Source organism: Dendronephthya gigantea, unplaced genomic scaffold (genome assembly GCF_004324835.1).
Source record: "Dendronephthya gigantea isolate DGI-Jeju-01 unplaced genomic scaffold, DenGig_1.0 000099F, whole genome shotgun sequence".
In the NCBI taxonomy this organism is placed as follows: domain Eukaryota; kingdom Metazoa; phylum Cnidaria; class Anthozoa; order Malacalcyonacea; family Nephtheidae; genus Dendronephthya; species Dendronephthya gigantea.
This window is the reverse complement of record NW_021163109.1, coordinates 645447-665660: the sequence shown is the minus strand read 5'-3', so window position 1 is coordinate 665660 and position 20214 is coordinate 645447. Positions and strand designations below refer to the sequence as shown.

At 35.1% G+C, this 20214-nt stretch overlaps 2 protein-coding genes across 2 annotated transcripts; both read left to right on the top strand.

Annotated features, from left to right (window-relative positions):
- The first annotated feature begins 1031 nt into the window (after nucleotides 1-1031).
- LOC114534385 (contactin-associated protein-like 5) lies at nucleotides 1032-6032 on the top strand. Its single transcript, XM_028555825.1, has 3 exons — nucleotides 1032-1331; nucleotides 1978-2124; nucleotides 6003-6032. The coding sequence occupies exons 1-3, from the start codon at nucleotides 1032-1034 to the stop codon at nucleotides 6030-6032; spliced, it is 477 nt and encodes a 158-aa protein (XP_028411626.1).
- A 2468-nt stretch (nucleotides 6033-8500) lies between these two features.
- On the top strand, nucleotides 8501-9636 carry LOC114534384 (coagulation factor VIII-like). The gene is made up of 2 exons (XM_028555823.1): nucleotides 8501-8821; nucleotides 9490-9636. The coding sequence occupies exons 1-2, from the start codon at nucleotides 8510-8512 to the stop codon at nucleotides 9634-9636; spliced, it is 459 nt and encodes a 152-aa protein (XP_028411624.1). The 5' UTR covers nucleotides 8501-8509.
- The last annotated feature ends 10578 nt before the right edge of the window (nucleotides 9637-20214 follow it).

The following is a 20214-nucleotide window of genomic DNA, read 5'->3' as shown; positions in this document are numbered from 1 at the left end:
AAAATATCGCAAAAGGTTAATAAGTTACATGCAATGTCAGACTAATATAAACACTTCTCCCATTGAAAGCTCGTCTATCATTCTGATATCGCGGATTTTCGATTTTGCCGAATCGTTTTGTGATCGTATAATGCTCGCGAATATACAATATTTGCAAATTTTGCAGAATAGTAAAACACTAAGAATAATGTCGGCCATTACTTTTCGATTCTCACTGCGTTCAGGTTTAATCTGCATTCTATCGTGGATTATACTTCCGTTGTTCCATGTGTTCGATTAATATTGTAATTCAATTGACTCTAATATTCATATTTAGACACCTGGGGCCAGTTGTTCAAAAGTCCGTTAGCTAACCCTGGGTTAAAGGAAATCTTTACAAAGTTGAATATATTTTCCTATAAATAATTTCTGGACCGACAAATGCTATACTTTGTCACGGTTTTAAAACGAACAGCTGTTCAGAGGCACTTAAACCAAAACAGTTGATTAAAATTTAACCCATGATTAACGCTAATCATGACTAACGCTAGCTTTGAAGAACCAGCCCCAGATTAATTAGCTATCGTAAATGGGTTAGATTGCAATCTCGTGCTTACACAAAATGCATGCTTACACAAAATAGCGACGAAATGTGGGTATTTTGAACGGCCGATCCCAGGGCCTTTCATCTTCCCCCGTCCCCCCAACCCTCCCTACAAAGTCCCAAACGGCCCTAGGAACGAGGTTGGTTACATTGGAATAATTTAGTGAGGAATCAAATGTCTTTAAGCCCTGTATGGTTTCTTAGATTAGTTTTTTTTATTTAATTAGATATTACAATATAAGATTGCTTTTCCAGAAATAATATAATCACTGATGTGAAAAATGATTTCGTTTCGGACCTGTTGGAAAAAAATGTTATGTGGGAACAGTTGCCTGAGTAATAAAGACGTTGCTAACTATGAAGTATAAAGAGCAATTTCATTTTAAAATTACAAAGAAATGCAACACTTCTTTCTATTGATATAGCGTCGTGCAAAATGGCTCTCAGAATGGAAAGTGGTGATATTAAAGATGACCAAATCAACGCATCAAGCGAATTTGATAAAAAGCATCGGCCGGCTAATGGAAGATTAAATTTCACACCGCAAAATGGAAGAAAAGGGGCATGGTCATCCAGGAACAATAACCTTCAGCAGTGGTTTCAGGTTGATTTTCAAAGATCTACTCTGGTAACTGGAATCAGCACCCAAGGACGCAACAGTTATAATCAGTTTGTTAAAAACTACACCGTTTCTTTCAGCGAAGATGGGAAAAAATTTCAGAAATATTCACAAAATGGAGGAGTCAAGGTATTCTGATCGTTTCAAGTTATGAAATTAATACACACGCAAGCATACGTATTCATTAAGAAGCTATGAGCTTCCCATAGAATATACATCGTTTAGAGACAACATAAAAGTATAATAGAACTCATTAACTATGTCGGGGAACATTTACGCGAAAAATTGTTCCCGCTTTGTCACGTGTCTATTTTATTTTGAGTTATTTAAAATTTTCTTTACAAAGCAAACATAAAAACATTATCAATTAAAATCATTAAAAATCCTTAGAAAAAGGAATAACCTTAAAATTAATCAACTCAGATCTAATTTGAGGTGCATGCGAGAACTAATATGGCGACCAGACTACATAGAACTGCGCAATACTAATATTGTAATTGGACGCCACATTAGTATATTATAAATTGGCACTGAGGTTTTTCAAATTTTATTTTCCAAATTGCACCTGCGTGACTCCTGCCTCTTTCCTTGCTAGTCATTTTGAAACATACACAAAAGCCTCTGTAGAAGAGGGTGGGGCCACGGTTATAAGTTTTGTTCGCATATTCCAGCAAAATGTAGGCTACTACGTGCAATTCTGAATCTTGAATTAAGAATATATTACGATGAAAGCTGTAATACGACATAGCGTCAAATATATTTTTCACATGTACAGGAATTCCAAGGAAACAGCGACAGGGATTCCGTCGTTCATCACGTGCTTTTTCCTTGTATTTCTGCTCGGTTCATTCGCATTCATCCAACGGCTTGGAATGGACACATCTCAATGAGAGTCGAATTTTATGGTTGCCATGAAAATTATGTTTTGCAAAACATTTCGGACGATTTAAGGTGGCTCCCTACAGTTTCTCGAAATTTTTAGATGCACATTTCAAACGGAGATATTCAGCATCTAAACGTTTGACTAGAAGACTAAAATTTTATGTAACTTTCTGGCAACATACCTAAAGCAGTAATCTATTCAGAACTTGTGCTTGGCAGTCGTTGCCATAGCAACAGAGACGTTTCAAAATGGCCGCTAATGGCGCTAAAAAGTATTCAATCGAGTTTATATCGCAAACGAGTTTGATAACCCCCAATTTTTTTTTTATCATAATTTTACCCCACAGATGCTTTATCGATCGTAAAGTTTTAAAAAAATTCTGTCTAGTGCGATTTTTTCTATTGCAAAAAACGTTATTTTAGTTTTTTAAAAAAATCGCACTAGACAGAATTTTTTTAAAACTTTACTATCGATAAACCATCTGTGGTGTAAAATTATGATGAAAAAAAATTGTGGTTCACCGAACTCGTTTGCGATATAAACTCGATTAAATGCTTTTAGCGGCCATTTTGAAACGTCTCTGTTGCTATAGCAACGACTGCTAAGCACATGTTCCGACTAGATTTCTGCTTTAGGTATGTTGCCAGAAAGATATATAAATTTTTAGTCTTCTAGTCAAACGTTTAGATGCTGAATATCTTTGTTTAAAATGTGCATTAAAATTTTCGAGAAACTGTAGGAAGCCACCTTAAGTTCGATCATACATCTTCAGTACACTTGTTATTGTATGTAGTGTGCAGCAATATAACCAAGGAGCAGCCTGGCAACTTCTTCAAACAACTTAGCATCCTGACGAAGGCCCTCTGGTCGAAACGTCGAGAAGTGTTTTGTTTATTTAGGCAGTTGTCACACCACATTTGATGCTAAAGTGTGCAGCAATGTTCTCATATCTTACGAATTTCGTTAAAGGCGCTAGTGAGAAGGGTATATAACGGGATGTCTATTACGATACCTCCCCTCCTCCCTTCTCCGGTGTCTGTGGAGTACGATGATTTGAAAAGCATATTTCGTGCTGGACCATATCATGGTGGCACCTGGAGAGCAATAACCCGTTGCCACCAATCTTCAACGTTTTGGATCGGACGTGCTCATGTTTTCATTTTGCAAGCATATTTGTAGATTAAAAATAGTTTGCGATCTAATTTTTTGTGCATTAAAATTTTGCGGTGTTTAAATAAATCCGCCCCACATGTATTGGCCCAATTAACCATTTCCCAAATGAGCAGGGTACTGGGTCTAATCGTGAACCTCAGAGCATCTATGGACTGTAGGGACGGATAAATGCATGTCATTTGTAATCAATTGTCCCATCAAATAGTCCATGGATACTTTGCGGTTTGACATTAGACCCAGTACCCTGCTCCATTAGGAAATGGCTAATTACGAGTGTTAACTTGCCACATCTTGTTAATATAAAGGCAGGTGTTATAAAGTGCCTTCATCATGCTTGTGGATTATGATTATATCAAAAGTGTAAGATATTTTAAAAAACTTTGTAGTATATTTTGTTATTGAAAAATTTTATCTTGTTCGTGCAACCTAAACAAAAGAAAACTGATTTGCAAAATTCCAAAACTTTTGATATAAAAATTCAACATCTGCAACCATGATATTTAAGATTGAATTGTTGGAAATTACCTACATCGAGTGAAGTGCCATAAAATCGTAATTAATATTTTAAAATGCTTAAATTAAAATAAAAAATATTCCAGTGCCTGCGAAGTTTGAAGCCATATATACGTGTCTAAAAACAAAATGTTACTATAACATATATAATATTCTTGTATGTTTGCATGGTGACAGTCGATAAGTGATTTGGTTTGTATACGTAGGTACACCATGTTAGTATTTAATACTGCAAAGCTCTCAGTCCGTTAACCCGGGCCTTCATCAGTGCAATTATCTGAATACACATTCACACGTCACTTAAAAATCACGTAAGTCGTGATTTGTTGGCTTGCGCCGTTAATTTAAACGGTTTCACTTACCAAATAATTATGAAAAAGAAATAGTTCTAATTAGGGCTAAATTACTTACTATAACTTGTTACCATGTAGGACGAAATTTAAATGAAACTTGCTTCAGCGAATATTTTGATACTTTTGATGAAAAAGTGCTATTCATTTTCTTGGTGGAATTCAAAGTTATTAGGGGAAATTGAAAGTTAGTGGAATAAATGATTGACCGAATCGGAAGAAATTAAAAAATGAGTTAGGACCGCAAATTCTATGCTACCTCTATTCTCGATATATGTTTATAGGAAAGAATAACTTAAATTGGATTTTTGAATACAAGACGCCGTTTGAAGAAATATTGTATCAATTTTTCACGCTTACCCATTACCAGAAATTTGCAACATAGTGATTTGCAAATATACAAATTTTCATTTAACTTTCAACAATCATTTACCTTCAACTTTTACTATAAAATACATATAGCAAAAGTACACCTAAAATTGACTTGCTCTGGATCAATAGAACAGCAATTTCGCAACGTTTTCACGATCGAATTACTTACCTTGGGTGTTTCTACGTTCCGTTCCTGTGTTCAAATGTGTATATACCCTTCGCATGGTTGAGTTGCCTTATAATATACTGTGTTAGACTGATAATAACCGAGCGCGAGGTGTTTACCGAGAAATATCGGACCGAGGTCTTTTTGAACATACCGAGCTTGAAGAGCGAGAAGATCGAAAAGATCGAGCAAGCGAGGGTAATAAAAAGTTTATCATTTGGCATAAGGCATATATTTGCGTTTGAAACAAACAAGAAATGCATGAATTCGTATCACTAGCCTGTCACGCATTTGCATGACAAAAACAAAAACAAAATATTGAATTATTTACTTTACCTAAACTGTTTGAATACGTCATATTAATTTAAAAAGCAATTAACTTTTCTCTTGAGCATTTATTTGTGCCTTTTTCGTTTAGAATTTTCCCGCCGGTCTTCCATCTCGTAATGGATCACCGCTAACGCCGGGCCATTACGGGAAAGTAATGGACCGCTGAAAATTCTTCTCAGCCAATTACTGATTTCCATTCCACCGGAAGTGACGCTTGCCTTATATAATAATATTTTTAAAGTGACTGCGGAAAATAACTGACCCATTAAGGAAAATATATATCAGGAATGGGAAAAACAACAACTTGAACAAAATTTCTTGGCATGTTACACGTTCTATGAATGTGAGCGATTTTATAAGTTCGTTGAGAGAACACGGCCAAAATTTTGAGACATATATATTTTAATTTAGCAGACTGCAGAAATACCCAAAGTGAAAGATTCCGTTAAACCAAAACGTCTCTAAACAGCTGTTCTATCCATCTGTGGCTCTGACTTTGCGACGTTTTATATTTTGACACAATTTATTTTATATGAAAACTCGGAAGCGCCTATGAATTAAATGCAGACTAGCGCACAAGCGACAGCAATTTCTGGTAATGTTAAGTGTTTTACATTGTGATCGATTTGTCATTTGTGGGTGACTTCATATAAACTAAAATAGAAAGTCGTTTAGGGAAAATTGAGCCTTAATTTATTATGCCTAAGCTCATCTAGTTTTATTGTCAAAAGCGACAAATGCAGGTGTTTTTCGTATTAGCATTTTCATATAAGCTGGCAAAACTTGCTATTATTTCACAGATCCGTGATAGCTTAAAATTTGTCAAAGTGAATCATGCTCAAAATTGTTACCGTGTTTCTACTTTTGCCTGCGATTATTGCAACCATTTATGGAAACCAATGTGGACAGAAAAATTACATCGTCGCGACGGGTTAGTGTTTTATTAGACTGCTCATAATTCCGGGAAAGAATTGGTTAAATTTTTTATTCAGTGTTAAAATTTTGAATCTTAGGTGGTCCATCACTGTTCCCACATGAGATAATATCAAGACACCACATCACCACTCCGGTTGTCGTATTAGAATGTTATACTCACTGCCAAAACGAAGCTCAGTGTGTCGGATTCAATTACAGAACAACAAAAGCTGTTGAAAATTGTCAACTGACCAACGTATCCAATATCAGTAGAGAATCGAAAGGAGATTGGATTTTCATGTATGACGTTAAAGCGGTATGTTGGAAAAGAATAGAAATTATTTCCTTAATTTTTCAGGATATTTAAAATCTAAAGAAGTAATACTCTAAAAGTAAAAACGCAGTCACTTGTCATGGCGACGCACTTCAAATTCAACGTTTAATGTCAATATATGTATAGGAACCAGTTGTAGTAGAGGTAATGGCCTGTACGATCGAGTCATTATCATTATCATTTGCAAGTTTCCCTAAACTTTTCCCGCCTATTTCTTCCGACATAAAATATAAACGGTTACTCGCCGGTCATTACACAGCAAAATTTACATTCTTATTTCAAATTAAGTAATTAAATATTATTTATTTTAAGTTGTTTATTACTCAAAACAAGGAAAATGTTACTTGTCCGTAAAGTGAGAAAGTTTTTACATTCCAAGAATTGAAAAGATTCTTAGCAAGAAATTTAGTGCTTGAAATAAGAAATATCCAGTTCTTGTTTTAGAACATAACTACGAGTTCTAAGAGTACTACCAAATTCTCATTATTGTCTTAAGAAATTAATAACTTATTTCAAGTGGGTTTTTCACTTGAAACGAGTAAAATGTTACACTTTTCCGTATAGTGAGAAACTTCGTACCAGTTAAGAATTCTTAGCAAGAATTTTTTTTGCTTGAAACTAGGAATTGTTTCTGAGACATAATTGCTAGTTTTAAGCATGTTTCTGCTTAATTTTAGCTGGAAAATACTTATTACTAAAAATTTGAACTCTTGTTTCTAGACATAATTACTTGTTTCAAGTATATTATTACTGCAATTTAGTACAAATATACTTGTCAGTATAATTTTAGTTCTTGTTTGAAGAAATAATTTATTAGTTTTAAGCATCTTATTACTATAATTTAGTAAAAATATACTGGCACACGTAAATCATTTTCTTCTTTCTAGAATATAATTACTGGTTATTACCTAAAATTAGTAAATATTGAAGAATTTAATGGTTTATTGCCTAAAATTAGTAAAACATACTTGTTCATATAATTTTAATTCTTGTTTCTACAATATATGTAATTACTGGTTTTAAGCATGTTATTGCCCAAAATTAGTAAAAAAATACTTGCTCATATAATTCTATTTCTTGTTTCTAGAACCAAATTACGTACCTGCATGTTATACTGTCAGTATATGAGGTATTCACACCCCAATTAGTCTGTTGTTACCAATTTTATATAAAAATATTTATTGCTTGAATTTAAAACTATATTTGCAATTCAGATACAGACATAATAACTGAAGTGTTTTTCAGTCTGACAAAAGTAATCATTCAAATTTCGTGTATATACATGATGCTTTTTACGATAAAAACTACAATGTTGCTTAGTGTTCTTAAGGTTGCTTGGTGTCCTTGTTTAAATAAGCACAACCCTGCTTGGTGTTCTTGTTTTGTTTGCTGTGTTTGAAATGACGAGGGGCGGAGGGGCTATTGCATGCATGGATTTCTAGTTATATTTTGAAAATTAGCATAAAACAGCGCATTTAATTAAAATTTAGTATACTTGTTGATTTTTGTTATCTTATTGAAATAATGCGCTTTTTACTCCAAAAGGGAGAACTAAATTTAGGAATCAAGAAGAAACGAATTTTTGGGGCGCATAAGATTTTATCCTGATCAGCTACAACGGATTTCTCCTCGAGAAATTCTGAGGGTTAGAAATTCTCCGCTTGATTACTACAGCTTGTAATGAATTTTCTATAGATAAAGAATAAGGAAGAAAAAAGCAGAAGTTCAGGTCTGTTTTGTAATAATTATTGATAATATTAAATTCTTCAATATTCGAATTGGTCTAAGAACCATTGCATACAGGCTAACATGCATACAGGCTCACATTGTATGTAGTTACTTCAACAGGAGAGGCAAGACCTGTACTTAATTAGAAATATGTTCGAATAAGATAATTGTTTTCGGTGTGTCATCAGGGCTGCACTTACACTTTCTAGGAGGTGGTGGTGTAGCATGATAAAATTTCTTAGTAGCTAGAGCATATAAAGTATCCAATGTAACCCAAATGCAATAATTATGTAATTAATTTCATTTTGACATTGATTTAATGTTGCATAATATTGTTTTTCCATAAATATTTCGACTCATCAGCTTCGAATCACTGATGTAAAGAATGATTTTGTTTCGGACGTGTTTCGGAAAATCATGTTATATGAGAACGTCAGTTCCCTGAGTAATAAAGACGTCACTAACTATGAAGTATAATAAAAACTCAGTTTAAAATTACCAACAATTGCAACATTTATTTCTACTGATATAGCGTCATGCAAAATGGCTCTCGGAATGGAAAATGGTGATATTATTGATGAACAAATCACGGCATCAAGCGAATTTGATACAAATCATCAGGCAGCTAATGGAAGATTAAATTTCACACCGCGAAATGGAAGAACTGGTGCATGGTCATCCAAGTACAATAATCTTGCCCAATGGCTTCAAGTTGATTTTCAAAGATTTACTTTGGTAACAGGAATCAGTACCCAAGGACGCAATCGTCATAGTCAGTTTATTAAAGGCTACATCATTTCTTCCAGTGAACATGGGAAAAAATTTCAGAAATATTTACAAAATGGAACAGTAAAGGTATTATTCTAATTGTAAATTATGAAAAATAATACGCATGCAAGGATACGTATGCATCAAGAAGTTTACGCTCCCCATAAATCATAACATGTGATTTGATGTCACAACGGTGATATTTTTATATGAAACAAAGTGGAATATTTCGAGTAAGAAGAGACTCAGTAAAACTCCATGAAACATTGCTTTGTTTTTTTCAAATCCATTTAAAGGGGTCGGTACGTACCTATATGAACAAGCTTTGCTATTGGTTGATAATAACAATAAAAACCATGAACTATAGATATTTATTGCTATTGGAGTTGATTTCTAAGAGAACGAATCATAAACAATGTTCACTATTTTTACAAATTTGAAAAGGCCAAACATAAAACTCCTTCATATTAGGTAGATACTAGATACTTACTGCTTTACAAAGCAAACATGAACATTTTGGGTTAAGTTTTGTGTCATGGGCATTTGAAAGATATCCAGCTTTCATAAAATGCATTAGCCCAAATTGAAATAATTATTAAACAAATCCCTAGAAATTTGAGGATGGCGCAGCGGGAATATTATGATAAATATGGGAATATTTGATCAAAATCTCCTACATGCAATTCTGATCACTGATTTAAAAATATATTACGATGAAAGCTGTAATACGACCTATATATTTTTCACATCTACAGGAATTCCAAGGAAACAGCGACAGGGATTCCGTTGTCAATCACGTGCTTTTTCCTCATATTTCTGCGCGGTTCATTCGCATCCATCCAACGGCTTGGCACAAACACATCTCAATGAGAGTCGAATTTTATGGTTGTTATGAAAAATAATTTTTGCAAAACCTTTCGCACGATTTAAGTTTAATATGAATACGGTCTGCAAGGTTTTTCTCTTACTTTTAATATATGAACGATCATACATCTTCAGTACATATTGTATTTAGTGTGCAACAATGTAAATAACGGGATCTCTATTACGATACCTCCCCTCCTCCCTTCTCCGGTGTCCGTTGAGTACGATAATTTGAGAAGCAGTGTCTTATATGGATAAATTGGCGATAAAAAGCCGTTTTAGACCTTCTTTTGAACATATTTCTTGCCGGACCATATCATGGTGGAACCTGGATAGCAGTAACCCGTTGCCACCAATTTTCAACGTTTTGGAGGTGCTCATGTTTTCATTTTTCATGCATATTTGTAGATTAAAAATCTTTTGCACCCTAATTATTTGTGCATTAAAAATTTTGTGGTGTTTGATGTGTCTGATCTGATGTGTTTGACATGTCAAAATTTTGATGTGTCTTGCCACGTCTTGTTAATATAAATCAGGTATTAAAGTGCCTATATCATCGTTGTGGATTTTGCATATATGAAAATGCAAGGTATTTTAAAAAACTTTTCAATATATTTTGCTATTGAAAAATTTTATCTTAACGGATTTATTAGCCTATAAAGTTATCGGACAGGACATCAAATCGGAAATTTCGTGCAACTTAAACAAAAGAAAACTGATTTTCAAAATACCTTTAACTGTTGATAAAAAAATTAAAATCTGCAACCATGATGTTCGCGATTTAAGATAGGTGATTTTAAAAACTGTTAGAATTTACCTACATCGAGTGTTTGCCACAAAATCGTAATTAATATTAATGCTTATTCCAGTGAGGGGGAAGTTTGAAGCCGCTTATAGTTTTCTAGAAATAAAATGTTACTATATCCATGCCATGACTATGCCATCAAGGACGAAGTTGAAATGAAACATCTTCTGAACAATCTTCAGCCTGTCGACGTCCAAAAACTTTTTTGGTCATAGTTTGACCTGCTGAAATGTCAACGATCCCTTTCAAAAACACATACTAGATGAAAATATTTTGCTGCCTCAGCAAATATTTTGGTAGTTTTGGTGAAAAGCGTCCGAAAAAGTGTTCCAAAGTGGCAGTCATTTTCTAGTGGAATATAGGGTATACCTCTATTCACGATAAATGTTTATAAGAAAAGATCAACTTGAATTGCATTTTTGAATACAAGAAGCCGTTTGAATACAATAAGAAATATTGTGCTTTAGTCAATTTTTGACGTCTGCCATGCATTGTGATGATTGAATTAGCTACCTTGCGGTTTCTACTTTCCGTTCCTGTTTTGAAATGTGTATATACGTTTCGCATGGTTGAACTGCCACTGATAATAACATTAATCGAGCGCGAGGTGTTTACCGAGAAATATCGGACCGAGGTCTTTTTGAACAGACCGAGCTTAAAGAGCGAGGTTTGTTCAAAAAGATCGAGCAAGCAAGAGTAATAAAAAATTTATCATATGGTATAAGGCATGTATTTGCGCTTGAAACAAACAAGAAATGCATGAATTCCTATCACAACCTGTCACGCATTGGTATGACAAAAACAAAAACAAAATTGAATTATTTATTTTACCTAAACTGTTTGGACACATCTTATTAATTTCAAAAGCAATTAACTTTCTCTTGAGTATTTATTTGTGCCTTTTTTCATTTAGAATTTTCCCGTCGGTCTTCCATCTCGTAATGGATCACCGCTAACCCCAGTCCATTACGGGAAAGTAATGGACCGCTGAAAATTCTTCTCAGCCAATCACTGAGCTCCATTTCACCGGAAGTGACGCTTGTCTTACATAATAATATTTTTAAAGTGACTGCGGAAAAAAACTGGCCCATTAAGGAAAATATATATCAGGAATAGGAAAAACAACATCTGGAACAAAATTTCTTGGTATGTTACACGTTCTATGAATGTGAGCGATTGTCTAAGTTCGTTGAGAGAACACGGCCAAAATTTTGAGCAAAATATTTTTTAATTTCGCAGACTGCAGAAATACCCAAAGTAAAAGATTCCGTTAAACCAAAACGTCTATAAACAGCTGTTCTATCCATCTGTGGCTCTGACGTTACGACGTTTTATATTTCGACACAATTTATTTTAAAGGAAAACTCGAAGGCGCCTATTGAAATGAATGCAGACTAGCGCACAAGCGACAATAATTTCTGGTAATGTTAAGTGTTTGACATCGCTAACGATTTGTGGGTGACTTCATATAAACTAAAATAGAAAGTGGTTTAGGCAAATTGAGCTTTTAATATATTATGACTACGCTCATTTAGGTTTATTGCCAAAGCGACACATGCAGGTGTTTTTCGTATTAGCATTTTCATACAAGCTTGCAAAACTTGCTATTATTTTACAGATCCGTGATAGCTTTAAATTTGTCAAAGTGAATCATGCTCAAAATTGTTACCGTGTCTCTACTTTTGCTTGCAATTATTGCAACCATTTATGGAAACCAATGTGGACAGAAAAATTACATCGTCGCAACGGGTTAGTGTTTCATTAGCGTTTCATTATAATTCCTCGAGAGAATTTGTTGAATTTTTGATTCATTGTTAAAGTTTTAAATCTTAGGTGGTCCATCACTGTCCCCACATGAGATAATATCAAGACACCATATCACCACTCCAGTTGTCGTGTTAGAATGTTTATCTTACTGCAAAGACAAAGCTCAGTGTGTCGGATTCAATTACAGAACAACAAAAGATATTGAAAATTGTCAACTGACCAATGTAACCAATATCAGTAGCGATTTGAAAGGAGATTGGATTTTGATGTATGACGTTGAAGCGGTATGTTAGAAAAGACAGAAATTATTATTTTAATTTGTTAGGATATTTAAAAGCTAAAGAAGGAAAACTCTATATGAGTAAAAACGCAGCTAGTTGTCATGGCGACGCACTTCAGATTCAACGTTTAATGTAAATATGTATAGTACAAGCAGCCAGTTGTAGTAGAGGTAATAATAGTCTGTACGATCGAGTCTATATCAACTGCAGGTTTCCTTAAACTTTTCAAGTCTAATTTTGCGGCTGGTCATTACAAAACGTTTATTAGTGAGCTTAGCCGAGTGACGTTTTTGACAAAATAAAGGGCATGGCTAACTTCAAAAAGATGGATCAACGTATGTGTCGTCAAAAACGTCATTTGCTTAAGCTCACAATTATGCGCTAAAGTTGTGCTTATATAGGCATACCTGAAAACAGAAGCGAACATTGATAATTATTTCCTCCATTGGTTGTCTAAAAATCCCTCCTTTTTGAAATTTAGTCCCTTAACTTGAGTGTATACGAAAGCTGGAAAGTGCTATCTACCGGATGGTGATTTTTCAGTAATCGCTCCAAAATTGCCGGAATATGGTACATTCGACCTTGGTGAGGTTCGTAGTAAGGTTCGACGGTTAGCAAGGTTTAACCTATGTAAGGTCGTGTAGATCGCATTCAGATATATTTTACATCACCAAGATCAAATAAACCATAATTATTTTGGTATATTGGATTGAACCTTAATATACCAATACCCTTACCATGGTCGAATATACCATATTCATACCAGGTTTGGGTATATTCGATTATACGATACCTTAAATTCAAATTGTTCAATGAGAAAGCTAGATTTCTGCCACGTGATCATGACATTTTCACCGTATCGTTCTTACGTCATCCGTATTCGCTGCAGTGGCAAATTTTTTATAATCACCAGTGAATATCACTCATAATCGCGGGAAAACACGTGGCGACTACGCTAGCGTCCGTGTGTGAAGAAGATGGCGGGAATAATGTTGTTGTTTGTTTTAAATCAAGAAAATAACGATTCTGACGAGAAAATTAGCCATATTCTCGACTAAAGACATACAGAAAAGGCAACATTTAAAATACGTTTTACGGTAATTTTTTACGTCTTTTACTCATTTTACTCATTTTTTTACTTTTACTGATTTCTAAAAATACTTTCCTAGGGCCGGTTGTTCAAAAGGCGTTTAGCTTAAACGGTGCATAAGTTAAAAATAGAAAACCAAATGATCTATTTATTGAACAACTGAGCTGAAATATTTCGATGTAAATAGTTTAATTGTCAATGGAAGTACATATTAAATGCATAAGATGCAGGTTCAGCCATTCACAAGATCTATGAGAGTATTTTTAAACTTTGGCTTACCCACCGTTTAAGCTAAACGCCTTTCGAACAACCGGCCCCTGAACCTTTGTACTGTATGTTTGGCTATTCTACAAGCTTTTTTCGGTATAATATATATTCATTATATAGACCCTTGCTCGTGCATTTCGGCAAAATATATTCCTCAGTTCTGATATTTCCCTCGGGCCATCACTTGCATGGGGAAATATTTCGCCCAATTCCCCTCACTCTAAGCCTATATAAATGATAAATATACCATATTTTGTTTATATATAAAACAGAGAATATAAAACAATAAGGTCGAATAATTTGATAATACTTCCTTACCAAAGTCGATTATTTATCATTTTATAGACCTGGAGTGAGGTGATTCGGCGAAATATTTCCCGAAGTGGAAACATCATTAATGAGGGAAATATTTTGTCGAATCCTCCCAGCGCAGGGGTCGATAAATCATATATTTGATATACCGAAAAAGTATTGTAAGCTTGTAGAAGAGGCAAACATACAAAGGTTTGCAGGAGAATTATTTCTATATTCTATAAATCAGTAATCATATGATAGCTATGGACTCATTTGAGTCATTTCATGTGAGCTGCGGTCTCTCTAGCTCAGAATATTGTTACGCAAAGCTTTATTGTGTTTGGAGATATGCATAATAAATAGCTGCAAAAATAGGAATATCAATAGCATGACAGGGATTAGTGAATGATTTTTGCCACAAGACGCCTGAGTACGTAAGTATATTTTTCGGCCATTAGCAAACATTAATCGCCTTTCCCTTTCATGTGTGACATATCGTGGGATTAAATAAGTAATAAGGTGAAAATATTTATAATCCTCTCAGAACTAATACCTGGATAAACAGTTTTAAGTCTTCACTTATCTTAATGGTTGCATTTTTATAAAAAAATGTGCGTGCTGTTGGCCATTCAAGTTCTTATGTCAATCAATTGTGTTAAAAATGTTGCTCGGTCAAGCATGTACTAGATTACGTCATCAAAAGTTCAATTCAATAAAATAAGAGTGAAAATAGTTTAAGTTGAAAGATATTGTTCACAGACGTATTGTTTGTAAATTTTACTAGTTGTTGATGATAAATATTTTAAGTTGTGAACATTTTTAAGTATTGATCGATTGAGCAGAAGACCAACTCGACTAGTGCGACAACGCCTTAAACAAACAAGATATGAGAGCTGGAATGAGCTTCTAAGACCAACCCACATTTCTAACTTACAACGCTGATTGGTTGGATAAGAATCAGCCACTCTGGTTGATGACGTCTGCAAGTTTCCCTCAACCGTAACTATAAAAGGGCGTGCACAACACCCAAACCTTCAGTGGACTAGTGGAGTAAAAAGCATGTGAAACGTTAGGAAGCTCAACCTTACAGGACAGACAACCAAGACAAGAACTCAAAAACGACGAAGATCAGAAGATCAAGTGAAGAGTAGAGAATCCAGAAAAGAAACTGAACATTAATGAACATTAGTTAACAATTGTAAAAGATCTCCTACCTCGCGGAAAAAAAGAAAAACTATATAACAATATTGTTCGCTGTGTTTGAAATGGCGATGGTTTATTGCATGCATGTATTTTATAGTTATATTTTGAAACAAATATTTTGTATAATGTTAAAGATTAACATAATTAGTATCGGCGCATTTCATTCAAATTTAGTTTACTTGTTGATTTTTGTATTCTTATTGAAATAATGCGCTTTTACTCAAAAAGGATGAACTTAATTTAGGGATCATACATAAACGTCTTATCGTTTGAATGAAGGTGAGAAATTCTTCGCTTTCTCACCACTGCTTGCAATGAATTTTTTATAGATAAAGAATAAGGAAGAAAACAGTAGTAATTCAGGTACTCTTGAAATAATTATTGATAAAATTAAATTCTTCACTACCCGAATTGGTTTAAGAACCGCATATAACAAGCTAACATTGTATGCCTTTCCTTCAACACGATGAGAAAGACCTGAAATAGGTGCTAATGAGACATTAGTTTTGAGTGTGTCATCAGGGGGCAACTACACTTTCCCGGGGGGTGGCGATATACCATGAAAAACATTTATTAGTAGGAATTAAACATTTCTTAGTAGTAATTTGATGTTGCATAATATTGTTTTTCCCATAAAATATAATAACATCCATCAGTTTTGAATCCCAGAAGGGGAAAATGAGTTTGTTTCTGACGTGTCAACAAATCAAGTATGGAGTATAAAGAAAACTTTCAACTCAAAATTACCCACAAATGCAACATTTATTTCTATTGATATAGCGTCGTGCAAAATGGCTCTAGGGATGGAAAATGGTGACATTAATGATGAACAAATCACAGCATCAAGCGAACATGATACAAAACATCGGGCGGCTAATGGAAGATTAAATTTTACACCGCGAAAAAGAAGAACAGGGGCATGGTCATCCGGATACAATAATCTTAACCAGTGGCTTCAGGTTGATTTTCAAAGATCTACTCTGGTAACTGGGATCAGCACCCAAGGACGGAACAATGATATGGATAATCAGTTTGTTAAAAACTACACCGTTTCTTTCAGCGAAAATGGGGAAAATTTTCAAAAATATTCACAAAATGGAGCAGTGAAGGTATTTTCTTAATTTTGAATTATGAAATTAATACTCATGCGAGGATACGCATTCATCAAGAAGTTGACGCTCCCCATAAATCTCATCATGTGATGTGATGTCACAACGGTGATATTTGAATATTAAACAAAATGGAATATTTTGAGTGCGAAGAGAGTTAGTAAAACTCCATAAAAAATTTTTAAGTTTCTTTAAATTTCCCCCTTTTGAAAGCAAACATAAACATTGGGGTTCAATTTTGTGTCATGGGCGCTTGAAATATATCCAGTTCATAAAATGCATTAGCCTAATTAAAATCATTACACTGATTCCTAGAAATTGGAGGGTAGAGCAGCAGTTATAAGTTTTAGTCCAATATTTGAGCAAAATGTCCTACGTGCAATTCTGAACAATGATTTAAACATATAATTATTACGATGAAAGCTACATGTAAAGGCCGGCGCACACTAGAGCTATGTGCTTAGCAAAAAGTCATTCGTGGCCATTGGCGTAAGCCAGTTGCTCTCGTGTGCGGGCGACTTTTCCAGTGACTTTCGTCATTCCTGCCAAAAGTCGCCGGAAAAGTCGCCCGCACACGAAAGCAACTGGCTTAAGCCGATGGCCACGAATGACTTTTTGCTAAGCACATAGCTCTAGTGTGCGCCGGCCTTAATACGACATATATCTTTCACATCTACAGGAATTCCAAGGAAACAGCGACAAGGATTCCGTCGTCCATCACGTGCTTTTTCCTCATATTTCTGCTCGGTTCATTCGCATTCATCCAACGGCTTGGAATGAACATATCTCAATGAGAGTCGAATTTTACGGTTGTCATGAAAATTGATTTTTGCAAAACATTTTGCACGATTTAAGTTAAATATCAATAAGGTCTGCACGGTTTTCTCGTGCTTTTAATATATAAACGATCATTCATCTTCAGCACAGGTTATTGTATGTAGTATTGCAGAAATGTTCTCCAATATTTTGAATTTCGTTAGGGCGCAAGTGAGAGGGGTATGCAACGAGATCTCTATTACGATACCTCCCCTCCTCCCTTCTCTGGTGTCCGTGGAGTAGGATGATTTGAGAGGCAGTGTCTTATATGGATATATTGGCGATAAAAAGCCGTTTGAGACGTTCTCTTGAACATATTTCTTGCTGGACCGTGGTGGCACCTGTAGAGTAATAACCCGTTGCCACCAATCTTCAACGTTTTGGACGTGCTCATGTTTTCCTTTTGCATGCCTATTTGTAGATTAATAATAGTTTGCGTCCTAATTATTTGTACATTAAAATATTATTGTGTTTATATATAATAAATATGTATAAATTTTCATTGATTGATAGTTCGATTTATTCGCCCCTACATTTATTGGTCCAATTAAGGTTACTTCACACGATGAACGTGCATTCTGGTAGATTAGACATTGCGGAATGAATTTTTGGTGTAGGTTTACCAAATTTTCGGTAAAAAAAAGCCAGAAAAATGCAGATTTCGAAAAACTACGTTTGATGCGTGTTTGTATAAAACCTTTCTAGTTTTAGCTGGCTGAGTAAATATCCCGCGAAACTTCAAACTTAATTTTCTCAATGATGAAATTCTCACAAAATTACAGTACAAAAGTATGAAATTCATACTGGGGTTTACTTCGATTTTCTTCAAATTTTGACACAATGTTTGTTGTGTTGCAAGTTACACCGTGTTGGTCGGCAGCTATACCTTTTTTAATTACCACTCTTTTTATAGGGGTTTTAATCTGACCTATCATGATAGTTTACGAAGCCGTAAAAAAGAATGGCATATCAAAAAAACCGTTGAAGAAGAGAAATTTTCCGCACACGTTTTTTTACCATGCCTATGAAGATTCAAATTACGATATCTAGATAAACTTTGCGGTGAACAGTAAACATAGTTTGATTTTTTTATGAAGTACCTACATATTTACTCAGCCAGCTACAACTAGAAAGGTTTTATACTAACACCCATCAAACATAGTTTTTCGAAATCTGCATTTTTCTGGCTTTTTTCACCGAAAATTTGGTAAACCTACACCTAAAATTCATTGCGCAATGTCTAATCTACCAGAACGCACGTTCATCGTGTGAAGTAACCTTAAGAGAGTTAAATATATATAAATTTTCATTGATTGATAGTTCGATTTATTCGCCCCCACATTTATTGGTCCAATTACGAGGGTTAACTTGACACGTCTTTGATAATATGAAGACGTCCAAAACTTTTTTGGTCCTGGTTTCACATTCTGAAATGTCAACGATCGGAAAATTTCAGTTAAAATATCTCGCATTTTCCCCAATCGGCTATTTTATATTCACTTGTTCGAGAGGGAAAATCGGAAGGAAATCCTATTTCTGGAGAGAATTTTAGCCTACTCCTTCATTCCATGATTTGCCAGGTTTCAGCTTAAATATCAGTATATGACAACCTCCTTTACAGGTCTTTTTCGAGGCTCCTTTTCTCGCCAAGTAAGTTTACTCCTTAAGAGGTACCCCCTTAAGCAACTATACAAGTGAATTAGACGTCGTAATAGAGAGCTTTAGATAGCCACGTTTTGATAGTATTGTTTATCACGTGTACATACAGCAGAGGACCGAGGTGGCACAAAAGGAGAGGAGAGGAGGAGGAGGAGAGGAGGAGGAGGAGGAGGAGGAGGGAGGAGGAGGAGGAGGAGAGGAGGAGGGGGAGGAGGAAGGGAGGAGAGGAGAGGGGGAGGGGGAGGGGGAGGAGGGGGAGGAGGAGGAGGGAAAAATGGGAGAGGGAGGAGGATGGGAAGAGGAGGAGAGGGGGAGGGAGGAGGAGGGGGAGGAGAGAGGGGGGAGGAAGGGAGGAGAAGGGAAGGAGGGAAGGAGATGGGGAAGAGGAGGGAGGGGAACCTCACTTGTCGAACCTCGAGTCGGAATTTGGACCAGACAAACAGAAAAATAATTTTGCGCATCATAAACTAGAGAATATTATATGGATGCGTGGAATTTATTTTGACTACACGGGACTTTTGATTTTTTATTGGCTTGCGAAAATGTTACTGCGCGTGTTTATATAAAATAAATACGATCAGTTTTCTGGGTGGCGTAAAACTCTATACATAACACTCATGTTCATATAATAAAATGTTGCTTTAATTAAAAAGTTAAAAAAAGAAAAACGTACTCCGAAAAAGGACATCTTACACACTCAAGATATGAGCTAAAGACTGCAAGACAAATATTTTAAGGTGATATTTCGACTTTATTTTAAAGCCATTGTCAAACCAGAATAAACTATTCACAAGCTTGCTATCATACTCAGGGGTGTAACTAGAGCAATAATTGCAGGGGGGGTGAATATTCATAGCTATATTCAGTTCTGCCCGAGAGATTTCTATTGTAAGCCATTGCACTAACAAATGGCAAAACTGGATGTATGAATATTGACAGAATTTTGTTATAGATTGCCATTCTGTCCGTTCGTAGTCGGTAGTCCGTTTATTTTTCAGTTTTATAATGGAAGCTAGGTCACATTTAATTTGGATTCTCTCAGTTCGGAGACCAAATCGCGCTAGCTCGTTGTGAGTGTTTTGATAAAGCCAAACACCGTCTTTGTGTAGATTGTGTTTTGATGAGAGAATCTTGAAGCAAGCTTTTTTTTACTTTCACACGTCGAGAGTAGTTTATGAGGCATCTCATTTCATTATTCATCCATGTTTCTGTTTCCGACACATAAGAAAAAAGATGAAAATAAAGTAGCGGCATGTATAAAATAGGAACTTTACTGAAATATTAAATATACGTGAATGTCATTGTTGCAGGTGACAGTAATTACC